At 49.8% G+C, this 16151-nt stretch overlaps 2 protein-coding genes across 17 annotated transcripts in view; one reads left to right on the forward strand and one right to left on the reverse strand.

Moving 5' to 3' along the window:
* ADCY7 (adenylate cyclase 7) overlaps positions 1-11992 on the forward strand; it is a 72444-nt gene extending 60452 nt beyond the window's left edge. For 7 of the 11 annotated variants that reach the window (XM_034940133.3, XM_034940129.3, XM_003819811.5 and 4 more), the window contains 12 exons: positions 950-1047; positions 2230-2314; positions 2570-2695; positions 3454-3552; positions 4584-4777; positions 5586-5679; positions 5919-6074; positions 6773-6919; positions 7845-7949; positions 8179-8293; positions 8890-9014; positions 9228-11992. In XM_034940133.3, coding sequence (XP_034796024.3) covers positions 950-1047; positions 2230-2314; positions 2570-2695; positions 3454-3552; positions 4584-4777; positions 5586-5679; positions 5919-6074; positions 6773-6919; positions 7845-7949; positions 8179-8293; positions 8890-9014; positions 9228-9374 — 1491 coding nt within the window. In that variant the 3' untranslated portion in view covers positions 9375-11992. Of the gene's footprint in view, positions 1-949; positions 1048-2229; positions 2315-2569; positions 2696-3453; positions 3553-4350; positions 4427-4583; positions 4778-5585; positions 5680-5918; positions 6075-6772; positions 6920-7844; positions 7950-8178; positions 8294-8889; positions 9015-9227 lie in introns of those variants that run through there. The other 4 variants (XM_055099538.2, XM_057300007.2, XM_063597981.1 and 1 more) reach the window with 1 other exon arrangement.
* Positions 7385-16151, reverse strand: part of BRD7 (bromodomain containing 7) — a 53955-nt gene continuing 45188 nt past the window's right edge. For 2 of the 6 annotated variants that reach the window (XM_034940137.4, XM_055099544.2), the window contains 5 exons: positions 15821-15877; positions 14513-14624; positions 14080-14223; positions 13723-13866; positions 12926-13102 (listed from right to left, as the gene is read on the reverse strand). In XM_034940137.4, coding sequence (XP_034796028.1) covers positions 13047-13102; positions 13723-13866; positions 14080-14223; positions 14513-14624; positions 15821-15877 — 513 coding nt within the window. In that variant the 3' untranslated portion in view covers positions 12926-13046. Of the gene's footprint in view, positions 8380-12925; positions 13103-13722; positions 13867-14079; positions 14224-14512; positions 14628-15820; positions 15878-16151 lie in introns of those variants that run through there. The other 4 variants (XM_034940135.4, XM_034940138.3, XM_055099542.2 and 1 more) reach the window with 3 other exon arrangements.

Consider the following 16151-nt stretch of genomic DNA (forward strand, 5'->3'; position numbering starts at 1 on the left):
TTTGCTCCGTCCAGTGCCAAAGCCTTAGCAGATCCTGGCATGGATGCCTCAGGCTGATGGCACTGGCCTTGCAATGAGACGAGAACCCAAAGCTCAGTTATCAGTGTCCTGTCTTGCTGCTATGAGCTTTTTGTACTGATAACGACCATTTCTTTACTGAGCGCCTTCTGGGTTCTGGCAGCATCCTCGGCACCCACATTATATAATTTAACCATCACACGGCCAGCCCAGGGGTGCTGCTATACCACTTCACAGAGAGGAAACTGGCTCTCAGAGGCTTCAGAGCCTGTCCCCAGCTTCAGGTGTGGCTCCCTGAGTTGGGGGCTTCCTAGGTGAGGTCACGAGGAAACCTGCTGGCCAAGTGACCTGGCAGGGTGTGGCCAGTATGGCCAGGGCTGCCGAGCCTGCTTTCCTTCCCTGTAGCAGGAACCCTTCTGGGGCTGTGATCCTGCGATGGTGCCTGGGTGGGAGTGGGGGTGGGGGGCGGGATGGTCTCCCTACCTGCCAGCTTCTTGGTTTGAGGTGAGGACAGCCCCGGAAGCTCAGACTTGGCTCCTGTCCATGTACTTGGGGCCATGAGCTCTGCAGGGACCTTGGAAAGAGAGAGACGGGTGGTGTAGGGCAGGGGAAGGCATTGTCTTCAAATAGGAAAAAGCTGAGAATGGAAACAGACGAAACTTACCAAGTGTAACATCACCTGGAACTGAAGGAGGGTGGGAAGGTTTTAATTATTTTAAAAATAGAGATGGGGTCTCACTATGTTGCCCAGGCTGGTCTCAAACTTCTGGGCTCAAGTGAACCTCCTTCCTCGGCTCCCAAAGTGCTGGGATTACAAGCGTGAGCCACTGTCCCAGCAGGGAGGTGTTTTTTTTTAAAGCTGATTCACTGGAGGCAGGGTGGGCAAGTGGCACTGCAGGTGGCCACCCCTCACAGTCCCTGCTGCCCCCAGTACCGCCTGGCACCCATCCCCCGGGCCCGCCACGACTTTGCCTGCGCCAGCCTGATCTTTGTCTGCATCCTGCTCGTCCATGTCCTGCTCATGCCCAGGTCAGTTGCAGGGAGGGGTGTGGGGGTCCGGCCTGCTGGGATCCAGGCTGGAAGGTGACTATGAACCTGCAAGGAGCTGTGTGATTTGGGCTGGAAGGGGTCGGCTGCTGGGGTCCTAGCAACTGGACCAGGGGCTGTGGCTGCACACCTTGAGTTACCAACACTTCTTTTTAATAGAATGTGTGTTTTCTGCCACAGGCCTCCCTACTCCCTAACGTCTCTCTCCTCAGCCACCTGTCATATGTGTGGCCTGCATGCATTTTGGTTGACAGCCCTTGCCTTAGGTGTTTGGAGTGCTAGGAGGATAGACTCTGAAAACTGTAGGCGCCATCCTTTCTCTCTTATATATAGGGAAGTTGGGGCACAGAGGATTAATGATTTATCCAAAACTCACTGAGATTCATGCTTCTGGCTCTAGGTCCCTGCTGGTGGGGTATAGGGATGGGGGTGAAGTCAGAGGGAAAGGGGATCTAAGGTCAGCTACTTGGTGCTTTCTAGAAGAGCAGTTAGGCCGAAACATCGACCAGGATTGTGGTTTTGGCTATGCTTAATAAAGACATAATAGGGAGGCTGCGCGTGGTGACTCACGCCTGTAATCCCAGCACTTTGGGAGGCTGAGGGGCGAATCACTCGAGGTCAGGGATTTGAGACCAGCCTGGCCAACATGGTGAAACCCCGTCTCTACCAAAAATACAAAAATTAGCTGGGCGTGGTGGCTGGCGCCTGTAGTCCCAGCTACTCGGGAGGCTGAGGCAGGAGAATGGTGTGAACCTGGGAGGCGGAGGTTGCAGTGAGCCGAGATCACACCATTGCACTCCAGCCTGGGTGACAGAGCGAGACTCCATCTCAAAAAAAAAAAAAAAAAAAAAAAACGAAGAAAGATGTAATAGGGAATGCGTTTTTACAGTTTTTTCTGAGTCTAAAGGCTGCAGAGACATTGCTCATTTCTTATACACTTGGACCAAAAAGAGTGATATGGTCTTGACCTCAATCTTCATAATCTAGCTGGGCCCTGTGTATTGCCCATGGGGCAGCTGGGCCACAGTTTTCACAGGTCCCCTTTGCTGTGGGCAGAATACCAGGTAGGGTGGGGACAGGTGGCTGTGAGCCAGAGGATTGGTGGGGGCGGTGGTCCTGGGCAGAAGGCCCTAGGCAGAACTGAGGTTCTTCCCTCCTCTCCAGGACGGCGGCACTGGGTGTGTCCTTTGGGCTGGTGGCCTGTGTACTGGGGCTGGTGCTGGGCCTGTGCTTTGCCACCAAGTTCTCGGTAAGTGGGGAGCTCTGGCCCCGCGGGCCCTCCCTCCCTGCCTCGGGACACCTGCCTAGGAGCCCTCCCTGGTGAGCTTGGCCGGGCTGAGCCCCTGCTCTGGTCAAGGTTGGGTGCCCATCTCTCCTGCCTCGGGGACAATTTCCTGAGTGCCCTGGAGGCTTCTCCCGAGGATACCCCTCCCCAGGCTGCCAGCGACCAGCCCTCCTTGCCCAGGCTGTTGGCTCTGGGTGACTTGACCCTGTTACCCCACAGAGGTGCTGCCCAGCTCGGGGGACGCTCTGCACTATCTCTGAGAGGGTGGAGACACAGCCCCTGCTGAGGCTGACCCTGGCCGTCCTGACCATCGGCAGCCTGCTCACTGTGGCCGTCATCAACCTGGTGGGTCCTGTGGTGGGGAGGCAGGCCTCCGGGGTAGAGGGAGACCTCCAGATTTGGGACGCCTACAATGTGGCCTTAAAAGCTGCCTCTGGTTGTCCTCTCCCCCGAGCTCAGCAGGTGGATGTGGGGGGTTCCCCTTTGTAGACTCAGGGCTCCTCACCTTTGGGTTCTCAAATGCGGACTTTGGGGGCCCAGAGAGCTTGTGTGGCCAGCCCCAGGAGGATGTGATGCCTTGAGCCACCACATCCTGACATCCCATTCATTCTTCACGGCCCTTCTGAGACTCAGTTTCCCCTCTCGGGGATGAACCCTTGCTCCTCTGCTGGTGCTCAGAGGCTCAGTGCTGCAGAAAGCAGCCTGCGGGACACTTGTCCACCTCTCTCCCAGACCCCGCATCCTGGGCTAGGGCCTCTCCCTCACCTCTCTGCCCCGGACCCTGGGTTTTGGAATGTGTTCCTGTGACCACCTCCCTCAGGGTCACCTGGGGAGGCTGAAAATGTTGGTCCCGGCCCCTCCCCCTGGCTGCTGCCGCTCTGCGGGTGTCTGCACCCTCATCTCCTAGCCCCTCTGCCCTCTGAACCTGACGGCTGCTGTGGGGAGTCGGCACGGCGGCTTGAGCCGTGCTCAGAGCTGATCCCAACGTGAAACCTCAGGCTGCTGTGATACTCATGGTTGCCTGGGGCCCACCTTGCATGGCTTGGGCAGGTTCCAGCGTTCTTGTCCCTGGACTAACTGATGGGGACCTGTCTCCTCTACAGCCCCTGATGCCTTTCCAAGTTCCAGAGCTGCCTGTTGGCAATGAGACAGGCCTACCGGCCGCGAGCAGCAAGACAAGAGCCCTGTGTGAGCCCCTCCCGGTGAGTGCACTGGGCCCGGCTCCGTGGCCTCATTCAGAGTGGGGCTGCTGCCGCCAGAGGTGTAGTTTGGACCCTCAAAGCATGGGTGCTGACCCCTGAGAGCACAGCATGTGGAGGCTGAGAACAGCCTCTCCTGCAGAGCTGGGAAAGCAGGGCCCCATGGGCCCTGCTGGCCTCTGGCCCAAGGGAGTGAGGAGTCCTGGCCTTGGGAGGCTTGGTCTAGGCTGTGTGGGTAGGCAGGGAGTGAGGGGAGCATCTGGCCTTGTGCGGGTCTCTGGTCAGGGCACTTCCTCTCTGACAGGCCTGTCACTATTTTATACACGAGTATGCACAGCTCAGGGAGGAGCTTCATTAGGTGGTGGCGCCAGGGCAGGCCCAGACAGGCTGATGGCAGAGGTCAAGGTCTCTGCCTGGAGGGCCTTGCAGACAGCAGACTCCGCAGCTTCAGAGGCTGGCAGTGCAGTGAGCTGGGCTCTAAAAGGCAGAAAGATTCTGCGACAAGGGACAGCGTGGGAAAAAGCCGAAGCGTGTGTTGGGAGCAGTGGGGTTTTGGGTGGGTTGTCTCCTGGAGAGGGAGTGGGGAGAACTGGGAGATGGAGCCGGGGGCAGGCTTGATCCAGACTGGGAGGTGCAGGAATGCCGGGGTGAAGAGCGTGGTCTTTATTCTGGGGAGCCACAGCACAATCTTGAGCAGGGCAGAGGTCCTTTGGGAGGGTAAGCTCACAAAAACTCAGGGAGGCAGCTTGGATGCATGCACGCTCCGGCCTTGACCTTGACTGTGGTCTGTTGTATCCATAGCACCTGCATACTGTTTTTTCCCGTTTAAATGAGCTCACTTCATAAGAAATAAAACTACAGTGAAAACAACACTGGACACTCTTAGGTCTCATTGTTTTTTGTTGAGAAGGGAGGTGGTAAGGCAAGAGCGTGATGCTGAGGTGCAGGGAGTGGGGCTCTGTGGTATGTGCTGGGCTGGAGGCGAGAGTACGTGGTGGGGTGGCCCTGCCCTGAGTGACACCCTGCCCCCTCAGTACTACACCTGCAGCTGTGTCCTGGGCTTCATCGCCTGCTCGGTCTTCCTGAGGATGAGCCTGGAGCCAAAGGTTGTGCTGCTGACAGTGGCCCTGGTGGCCTACCTGGTGCTCTTCAACCTCTCCCCATGCTGGCAGTGGGACTGCTGCGGCCAAGGCCTGGGCAACCTCACCGAGCCCAACAGCACCACCAGGTGGGGTCCCGCCCGTCCCCATCCCCATGGTGGCCTGTTCATCTGGTGCCTGCCGGCTCGCACCAAGGGGCTTCTGTGTTCATGCGGAGTGGGCACCTTGCAGGGCGGGGCTGGCAGATGGTGTCCAGCGCTCAGAGCCGAGGAATTCACTGGCAGGTTCTTTAGGAAGTCCCTGGTCTGACAGAGGCCACCGGGTCATCCTGTTTCCAGGCCAGTCTAGTGGTGGGGAGGGAAGGAGGCTGCAGCTCTAGCTCTGTGCCTCTCAGGGCCACATCCTGGGTCTCGAGTTCTGGAAGGAGCAGTTGCTTCCATCTCTTCCTGGACAGGTGGTGATACCTGAGGCTGGCAGGGCTGGGGTGTGTGGTTCTAGGGGTTCTGGGTCCCAAGTGGATTAAGGAGCGGACCTGGCCCCCCTCAACAAAAAAGCTGGAAGCCTGGGACCCAGAACAGAACCTGCTCCTGTGGGTCTGCCCCGCACCTGCAAAATCCTTATGCCACCCATCCACCCCACCCCGCCTGCCACTGACCCTGGCTCACCAGGAGCTCTGGGCTCCCTTCAGGCCCTCATCACAGCTGATTCTGGTCATTCAGGGGTGAGATCAGAGGTCTTCCCCACAAGGGCTCCCCCATCTCCCTGCCCACCTCTCCCCTCCCCCCTTTATAATACCCCGAAGTTGTCTTGTTTTCTACCCACCCCATTAGAATCAATTTCCCCTTTCCCCTGGGTGTGCGTGGCACCTGGAGAGCATGACTCAGTGGGTTGGAGTGGTGAGTGCTGGGAGTGACTTGGGCCTCCCTTCGCATTCAGTGGCACCCCTAGCTGTTCCCGGAAGGACCTGAAGACCATGACCAATTTCTACCTGGTCCTGTTCTACATCACCCTGCTCACACTCTCCAGACAGGTAAGGAGGCTGGCCCCCCCGCCCAAGCTCTGCCCACTTTTCCTCACCTCCATCTGGAGATGGGGTGGGGCGGGCTCATGTGGAGTAGCAGAAAAGACCAGAGTCCTGCCAGGAAAGCACTGGTCCCCTGGCCAGAGGCTCCAAGGATGCCAGGGACAGACAGACCTGGCTAGGAGATGCACAGCAGCACGGCTCCCACTTGCCTGTGGACGGGGCGCTTATGTTGCCGCCGTTTGTAGATTGACTATTACTGCCGCTTGGACTGCCTATGGAAGAAGAAGTTCAAGAAGGAGCACGAGGAGTTTGAGACCATGGAGAACGTGAACCGCCTTCTTCTGGAGAACGTCCTGCCAGCCCACGTGGCTGCCCACTTTATCGGTGACAAGTTAAACGAGGTGTGCTGAGAAGGGACTGGGGCGGGGGCAGGGAGGCGGACGGTCCAGGCGCAGTCCGTAGGGTGAAGGTGTGGAGTTGGAGTGCATGCTGAGCTTGGCTTCCTCAGGTCCTGGCCTCACTGGGATGCCCAGGCGACAATGTATGGAATCAGCTGTGAGAGCATGGGCCTGGGGTCAGGGACCTGGGCTCAAGTGTGGTCGTGGACAAGGCACCTTGCTTTCCCAGGCCTTGGTCTTCACCTCTGTAAAATGGGCTGACAGCACTTCCCCACAGGCTTGTGGCGAGGATGAAATGTGTGTTCAGGGGTTTGTGATCTGGACATTCTGCGTTGATGAAAATGTCTGTACTTCTACTAGTTATGTGTAGCAAGTTTTCTAGATAGGAAACGGAGGCCCAGTGAGAACGAAGACCTCCCGTTACCCTCCACTACTGCAGAGGTTCTCACCCCATGTGTACATGGAAACACCCATGGTGCTTCTGTGAGCAAAAAACCAACCTGAGCCTGACCCTCCCTGGCCACCCAATTCTTAATCACCCGGTAACAGCCACCAGATGAAACTCATGCAGCCCGCCCCCCTCCCCAATCCCCGAAAGCTGGGCTGGGCAGTTCAGTGCCATCTGCTCCTGAGGCCTTGCCACTCTTCCCCTGTCCCCTCAAGAGGTGAAGTGGTGTAAGGTCCGGTTTCTTCCCATCCAGGACTGGTACCATCAGTCCTATGACTGCGTCTGTGTCATGTTTGCCTCCGTGCCGGACTTCAAAGTGTTCTACACAGAGTGCGATGTCAACAAAGAAGGGCTGGAGTGCCTACGCCTGCTCAATGAGATCATTGCTGACTTCGACGAGGTACAGCCTCTAGCCCAGCCTTGCGCAGCAGCCCCCACCCATGCTGGAGAGGGAAGGGCGGTGGCACCTGCCATCCTAAAACCCAATTTAAAAATGTGACACAGGGCTGGGCAAGGTGGTCTATAATCCCAGCACTTTGGGAGGTCAAGGTGGGTGGATCACTTGAGGCTAGGAGTTCGAGACCAGCCTGGCCAACATGGCGAAACCCTGTCTCTACTGAAAATACAAAAAATTACAAGCTGGGCTTGGGGCGCACACCTGTAATCCCAGCTACTTGGGAGGCTGAGGCAGGAGAATCGCTTGAACCTGGGAGGCGGTTGCAGTGAGCTGGGATCACGCCACTGCACTACAGCCTGGGCAACAGTACACAACTCTGTCTCAAAAAACAACAACAACAACAACAAAAAAAAAACGACGTGGCCCGCCTGGGGGGAACATACATTACACAGAATATAAAGGTACACATTTCTTTTTCATTCTGTTTTATGCAGCAAATCATTCGTTGGCATCTTCTCTGTGATGGGCAGCTTGCTAAGATTAGATTCAGGCCCCTTAGCTTCATTTCCAACTAAGCCCACGCTATCAACCAAGCCAAACAGAGGAAATCAGTTTGGGTTGAATTCTTTGCTGGAGACAAAGAATCTACATTCCTGTGTAGATAATGCTGTGTTTGCTCTGTGCAGACACAGATGGAAGGGAAGAGGGAGACAGTGTGGGGACGGAGACAACAGGAAGAGCAGGAGCCGCCAAGGGCCATGTCCTCACCATGCTTAGTCATGCGCTCAGCTGGCAGGGCAGCCATGAGACGTGTGTGCGAGAGGCGGCGATGGGTGGAGGGAACCCCCACACCCTTCCTGAGGAGCGGGGGCAGCCTGGCTGCGGCTATGGAGTGGCGGCTGCTTCACCGCTTCCTTCTTGCCTGCAGCTCCTACTGAAGCCCAAGTTCAGCGGCGTGGAGAAGATCAAGACCATCGGCAGCACATACATGGCAGCTGCAGGGCTCAGCGTCGCCTCAGGGCACGAGAACCAGGTACTCAAGCCCAAGAGGGGAAATTCAGCTGACTGTCCTCACTTAAAGGTGACCTGTCACCTTACTTAAAGGGTGTGCCCTTATCCCGTCCTGGGGGAGGGGCACAGGTGCTTGTAGGGCTCAGCCAGGATTTTAGTGGTGGGGATCCTCAACAAGAGTGGCACGCCAGGGCCCACTAGGTCTGGGGGCTCTGGAGATGCAAGGATCTGATCCACAGCCTGTCCCGCAGGAGCTGGAGCGGCAGCATGCCCACATTGGTGTCATGGTGGAGTTCAGCATCGCCCTGATGAGTAAGCTGGACGGCATCAACAGGCACTCCTTCAACTCCTTCCGCCTCCGCGTCGGTGAGCCCGGGTGATGGAGCGGGGTGGGGAGCCCCTGCCTCTAGGCCAGTCCACCCAGTCTGTGCGGCACAGCTGCACCTGGCCATCTATTATGAAAGGTTTTAGAAATCCCTCTGATCTGACAAGCTCAGCAGTTGGACAATTATTCTGACGTTTTGCATATAGTTACCATTGAGAGTTTTAATAATACGTAACTACAGAAAATGGAGAACCAAAATTATTGTCTGTAAACAGGTGACCTTAAAATATAGAGAAGGAAGCAAAGTTACTAAACCTAAATAGTTGCGGGCCTGCACTCAAAGCCAGGCCTTTGTTAATACTTTTAACAAAGTATTCTTTGTTAAAAGGGAGATTAGCAGATACAAGTGTTAACATCAAACCCAGACTTCTGAGTCTGAAAAAGAGCTGGCCGGGGAATGCCCTCCTCATACCCCAAGACCGACTGCAACACAGTGACTCTGGGAAGCAACCCAGCCTTCACTCTAGTTGTTTTGTCCCCGCATCCTGTGCTGGGGTATGGATTCTCTGGACTCCCCTAAGGGCAGAAGCTTGAGGCTTTGCCTGCACGCTTGGGTAACTGTAAACATCATCTTCAGGCATAAACCATGGGCCTGTGATTGCTGGAGTGATTGGGGCCCGAAAACCTCAGTATGACATCTGGGGAAACACTGTCAACGTGGCCAGCCGAATGGAAAGCACTGGAGAACTTGGGAAAATCCAGGTAAAGACCCACTGGGGAAGCAGGTGACTAAGGGGAAAAGATCTTCCCCAGAGGTGAGGGGACTTGGACTTAAGAGCTGCTGTCTCACCCAGCAGCCATGGTTCTAGCTATCACACTCTCCAGGGAAGGCAGACCGTGTGCCTGGGCAGTCTCTATCTGTCCCTACCATGACAGGTGTTCTTCCCGCCTCTGAAGGTCTCTCTTCCTTTTCAGGTTACCGAGGAGACCTGCACCATCCTCCAGGGCCTCGGGTACTCTTGTGAATGCCGTGGCCTGATCAACGTCAAAGGCAAAGGCGAGCTGAGGACTTACTTTGTCTGTACGGACACTGCCAAGTTTCAGGGGCTGGGGCTGAACTGAGGGCTCCTGCTGGATTCCGAAAAGGCTGTGAAGCCAGTCTCCTTCCCTGAAGCAAGCCCAGGAGAAGACTCCGCCCCACGCCAATCCCAAAGGCATGCAGATGGCTGTGCATGTTGGCTTCTTTGGACCTGCACTGGAGGATTTCTCAGACACATGCACCAGATTCTGGCTCGAAGCAGCCACTGAGCCATAATGCGCAGGGGAGGCCAGAACCTCTGTGCCTGGTCTGTAACAGTTTCCAGGCCAGCTGGAGAATGTTCACTGGTTCAGGGCTGACTTTGAGATCTTTGTTCCCTGAGGTGCTAGGCAGGCAACTTTAGCACATGATGAAAACAGACTTCCACCTCAGTGGCCTGTGGGCACGCACAAGTGAGGTCTGTTTTTCTAGACACCAAGGGGGGAGTAAGCTGAGCTGTCTAGCACGGATTGGAGACTCCCTCTCCCTGGTAGGCCTGGCAATGACAGCATTTCTCACAGAGGCATTCTGGTAAATGAAGCTGAAAGGGGTGTTTTACATCTGTAAACGGTTTCAAACAGTAGAGAGAAAAACACCACAATTAACACTGTTACTTTTTGCCTTGTCTGGCATGTTTGTTTTAAATGAATACATTAATGGGGTTTTTATCCTTTTGAATGACTTTTTAGACACTAGACATAAATCTCTTCCCTCCAGTGTATGCTCTGCCTTTTTAACCACTGACATGTAAGGAGGACTACTGTCTAGCATCAGCTTATGGGGTCAGCTGGCTGTGGGGATACAGTCCTGAGGAATGAGGAATGTGGTCACAGCAAGAAGGCAGGGAGCAGCAGAGCCTTGCCTTTGAATGAGGCAGCTTGTGAGGCAAGCATTCTGGAGAGAGGTGCTTTGAAAGTAAGGTGCGGCCTTTCAGCTCTTCCTTGATACTCACACATCTTTGCGTTCTCCCCTGCCGTCCTTCAACTGTATCTTACTTTTCTTACCAGAAAGGAATGGAGTCTGTTTAGAGACAACTTGGACAACCTGTGAGTGCATCTCTTCTTTTCCTTTAGTCTTCACAGCTAACTCTGGAGAGCTTCAAAACTAGAAGGATCTACTCCGCATGGGTGCATGCAGAGGCTCCTGGATCTGGGAAGCCCGCCCCCTCACAAATGCTGAGCCGTTCTTGCTCTGAAACTGCGTGAGTCAAGGCAAATGCAAAAAGCCAGGTTTTGGGGATGTGTCTTACTGTGCTTCAACTTCCCAAGGAATTGAAAGTCAACCTGACTGTAACAGGGTGAGAAATGACCAAACTGCCCATGACTTTTTCTGAATGGACTTCATAACCGGAAGACTTAACCGGTGGCCTCATCACCAGAGCATCGCCAGGATTTCTAATGCACTCAGTTTCCCTACATAGCAGGGATTCTTAGCTAGGTGTCCCCATGAACCCCGTAAAGTTCTACACAAAGTCTTGCATACAGGAGCCTTCTTTACAAGATGATTATACAGGGTTGCAGATTGGGTGACTGACCAGACTTGTTGGGGTCCTGGGATGAGATGCCCCCGGCTGCAAATTAAGAGTACAGCTAAGTGCGGGGGTGGCGGTGGAGGGAACGAAAATTGAACCTGTCTGCCTGTGCTGTGTCGTGTGGCTTTATCAGCCCGAGGAAGGGCAGGTGTATTCTAATTTGCACAAAGGTGCTGGGTAGACTAGTGGCAGCTCTCATGTGCTGCACATAACTGGAATCAGTATGAATAGAAGAACTTGCTGTATAAAGGAATTTCATGGTAACAATGCTGGTAAGGGCAATTAGCCTCGCTTAAGTTGCCTTTTTTTACACACCAAAACTTTTTACATGAAGGGCTGGTTTCACATGAATACTATACTGAAATCTGTGCTCTCAAGATCTAGCAGTGACCAGGGCTGCCCGGCGGGGGCTCTCCTGGCAAGTCAGGAAGGTTTCTGTTGCTAATATAAAACATAGAAACACATTAGTGCACTGGGCCTCTCTGAGGTCAGCATATTTGTACTCTTGGAATATTTAAGTTGTTTTTTTCTTCAGTAACAGAAACCCCAGTTGGGAGTTTAACAAATAACTGATTACCACTCATGCATTTTTATTTCCAATTAAAGCAAAGCACTGTGCTGTGCTCAGATAATAATAGTTTGTAAGTAAGTTTTTAGTTTTCAGTGTTCAGGTTATAGAATATAACTGACCATAAAAATTACCTGCAGGTATTTTCTTTTTATGAACTTGTTTTTAAATTACCAAGTAATTACTGGTGTCATTTTGTTTTATGACAGACACATGTATCTAACAAACAAACAGTGACCTTCTCCATGGGTCAAGGACTTCCTTACAATTTCTCCTGAGTTAACTTTTGTGAAAATAATACCTGAAGTTTTCTGGCTTATTGAGGAAATTTCCTAACAAACAAACAGAAGAGAAGATCATTAACCACTGTATACTTTGTGTATATAATAGGTCAGTGTAAAGAAATATGATTTGAGGTGGTGCATGCAAGTAACTAGGGTTTATTCTATATAATGAATATTTATAGATCTGTAACATTTGTTTCAAAATGCTGTTTCATTTTTATAAAGTACCAGTGTTTAGCTGCTTTTTATACATTAAATTAGCAATTTGAAAAACTCAAATATCTGAAGGTATTTTAAATTTATTTTCGTGGTCCTCATGAACTCACTAGAGATTAAAAGTAGTCTCAAACAACTTGAAAATTTGACTCTTTTAGCATAAGATTTTAAGTCTTTTGAGGGAATTAATTTTCCTTTACCCTATTTGTTCTTCCTAAATACTAATTTTCAAAGTCAGGAAAATGGAAATCAAACGGCTTCCTGCCTGGGTGATTTATAGGAGGATTGTATAAGGGCCTTCAAACTTAATTTGTTCACTGAACAAGGCTATCTCCATCCTGATTTTTTTCCCTTGTGTATAACAGGTTCTATACAGATTCAGCAAAATCACCATTTATCTCGGCTTGCTGCTAAAAGGGGGCCATGAATCTTGTGGTCTCCTACTTAGAGTTCAACTCCTTGGGTACTTGACCTTTGTATTTCAGATAAACAGTAAGTAGAAATGTCACCTTTTGGTAATCTGATAATTCCCTGATCTATTCAAGGATGACTTAGTTTATCTTATTTGGCTTATTACTTTGCTATAGTACTAAGTAACTCTTTCTTTAAAAAACGGAAAAAACCAAAAAAGAACACTAGCCATGTGACAGTGCTATAAAACTCCCAGTGTGCTTTTGTCAGGGGTGAGTGGGAGGTGCCTAATTACCCATACAAGGGCATCATTCCCACTGGGTATGCAGGGGCAGAACCACAGCAGTAAATTCTAAAATTATTTCAAGTATGTTCGTATAACGGAAAATCTCACTGGATGGGGCCGTTTTAAGAACGTTTCTTAGTGATGGTCCTGTCTGTGGGACATAAGGAAGAAGCATGGGAAGGCACTATTTTGAAAGAATGCTGCACAGGTATGGCAACAGCCCCAAGCACATTCCTTCCTCACGAGTCCCACGTCCAGCTTTATTACCTAATACAAGTCCAACCTCTGGAACATTCAAATTCGCTGTTCCAAAGTTTAATTAAAAACACAATTTACAAATATTTAATATCTTCTGAAAAGCATTTCTAAGTTAAGAATGAAAAAGTATGTACATAATATATAATCAAATACCAGGCAGCCTCAACTTCCACCAGGTCCACACTCAGCAACATCCGTCTTTTTAGGTTCTTCAGTGTCTGAAAGAAAAAGACATCACTTAATTCAACATTGTTTTTACCTTTTAATTAAAAAGGGGACACGAAAGTCAAGCTGCCATCCAGAAGCATAACTGCTGAGAGCCCTTCTTCACCACATCCAAGGCTGAAGACTAGGCGCATTATCAGGTGATCATTGTGGCTCTTCTGCACACAGGAAATCTTTATTAATTCTTTAGACAAGATAAAAAGAAAACTAAGAGTAGTTTATACATTAAAAACAGATAAATGTTCCTTTTACAGTTGACCCTTCTTATCCATGGGTTCCACATCTGCAGATTCAACCAACTGCCAATCAAAAATATTTGGGGAAAAAACCCAATTAAAAAAATACAACAAACAATGAAAAAAATATAAAAAATACAGTCTATTAACTACATTCTATGAAGTATATAAGTAGAGATGATTTGAAGTATACTGGAGGTTGTGTGTAGGGTATAGGCAAATACATTTTATGTTAGGGACTTGAGCATCTACAGATTTTGGTATCTTTGTGGGGTAAATACCAAATCCAGGGTCCTGATACCAATCTCGGGCAGACACTGAGGGATGACTATAGTCACCATAGCTTTCTGCTTTCCCAGAGAAAACAGGGCACGTACCTTCTGTCAAATCCACAAAGTTGTTTTCCATGACGGGGGAAGGAATGGAAATCCCCATTGCTTTTCGAACTCCATACGTGCTTACGATATCACCTGGAGTTACTTGCTGTGCAAGTTCTTTAAGATTATTGGTCACTTGTTCAGCTAAAAAGAAAAACAAAGTTCCAGATACTAAAGCATGGTTCCTTTAGATAGAGGCATCCCAAAGAACAGTAAATGTACACATGCAAAGAAAACAAAACAAACTGTCCCTGGGATTCACATCAGCATTACTCTATAGTGGCATCACCACTGTACTCAAGAAGTTTTTTCTTTGAAGCATCCCGTGACTCTCCTCTTATGGGAGGCAAAACATACCAAGATGCATTTCTCTGTATGAGGGACCCAAGAGACAGATCATGTTTGGAGGGGGTCTGGTGCTCAAACGTTCATTCTGGGCTTCCTGGAGTTCCCTGAGCAATCTGGTGGTCTCATCAAGTTTCTTCTGGAATATTTCAGCTTCTGTGTGGTAAGAAAAAGAACACACTGAAGAAAACAGACACACTTCTGTTTGATCTTGTGCAGTAAACCGAATCCTAGGCTCTAGGGCTTTGCTAATTATTGGTTAGCCTTCTCCCTTCAAAAGAGTAATCCGCTTGAAATGAAATCAACACGCCATACCCATTCATTTAACTTGGTAAGCCAAGATCTTCCTGTGGTGAATGGCTATGTTAATCTGCACTTATGAGACATGAAATCTTGACTGCCTACATCATGCAGTGTTTCAATCAAACCCTCTGGAGACACTTACCTTCAGAGTCAAAAACTTCAACTGGAACGCCAAAATTTGTTACTGCTTTCAGCGCTATGAGCCTGTCTTGAGTACTGGAGTCCAAACGCCCTGGTGGCTCTACTTCTGTAATCTGCTTCAAAAGGAAAAACAGGCAATTACTGGCGCTTGCTAAGCCACAGCAGTGTTAACTAGAAATTACTCAGATGGCATGTATTTACAGGCAAAGTTATTCTACCTATTTACTATGGAGTCCTAATTTTGATGCTTACAGAAAATGAATTTCCAGAACACCCTTTTAAAATGCTATTCCCAAATCTTGGCAAAAACAGGTATTCAATAAATCCATACTTCTGTGAAATGTAATGATGTATCTTATACAATTTATATCATTTGTTTAGTATGGCAACTATTCTAAAGATGAAGTAATGAGAGCCTTGTTGTTGCTTAAACTGTGAAGAGCTTTTGGTGATGACAATGCCTTGTGTTTTCGAGATTCAAAGACTATTTCATATTTCAGTCCATCTAGTCCGTATACTTGCATTCCTATTGATACACTTCCTGGGTCTTCTCCAGGCCTCCAAACTAGGCTGTCAGTATTGCATGAGAGAAACAAAATCTTAAAAAGGATGGAGTTGGCCTGGCGCAGTGGCTCATGCCTGTAATCCCAGGACTTTGGGAGGCCGAGGTGGGCGGATCACCTGACGTTAGGAGTTTGAAACCAGCCTGGCCAACATAGTGAAACCTGGTCTCTACTAAAAATACAAAAAAAAAATTTAGCTGGGCATGGTGGCATGCACCTGTAATCACAGCTACTCGGGAGGCAGAGGCAAGAGAACTGCTTGAACCCAGGAGGCGGAGGTTGTAGTGAGCCGAGATTGTGCCACTGCACTCCAGCCTGGGCAACAGAGCGGGACTCCATCTCAAAAAAAAAAAAAAAAAAGATGGAGTTTTTATTTTCAGAATCATTAAGACTCAAGAGTTTCCATAACCTCAACATTGCTTTTTAGGAATAGATCAACCCAGATATTAAGCAATCAAAAGCTAATGGTTCCATTTATACTATGGTATGGCTCTCCAACTCTAACTCCATTGATCCACCTGATTTCTCTACCTACATATGGGCTAAAAACTTGTGGTGGAGAAACTGTATAATTGTGCAACTTGGCACTGATATGCATTTATGGTTTGCCATTTCAGCTAGGCCCTCACAACTCTACTCACTAACCTTTTTCCTTCTTACCCAATGGGCCTTCCCATTCTCAAGACTTCTCTTACTCCCCTTATTTTCCATTTAAATATTTCTTGTAAAGTGTAAAATAAAATCACCTCCATTTCTTTTGCTGTGTCAAGTGTCCTAGTATGGCCTTCATCTTCAGGCAATGACTATAAGGATGAAGAAAAACAGCTTTTTAGGAAAACACATGAAGGCAAATATCAAGGAAAAGAGAGAACTGTCAGGAGTTTCTTGGCAAGAGAAAATGAATACAAATATGGACTACTGGAATATAATTTTTCAGGCCAAAATGACTAAATATAATTATTAGCATTTTGAGAGGATTCTGTGAGCTGGGGTACTTATTACTGGTGATGTTATTTCCATGCCTGATCAAAAGCTATATACATGTTTAAGAAGGTATTTGGTAAATAACTTATAAAT

The sequence above is a fragment of the Pan paniscus genome, chromosome 18, assembly GCF_029289425.2.
Source record: "Pan paniscus chromosome 18, NHGRI_mPanPan1-v2.0_pri, whole genome shotgun sequence".
NCBI lineage: Eukaryota > Metazoa > Chordata > Mammalia > Primates > Hominidae > Pan > Pan paniscus.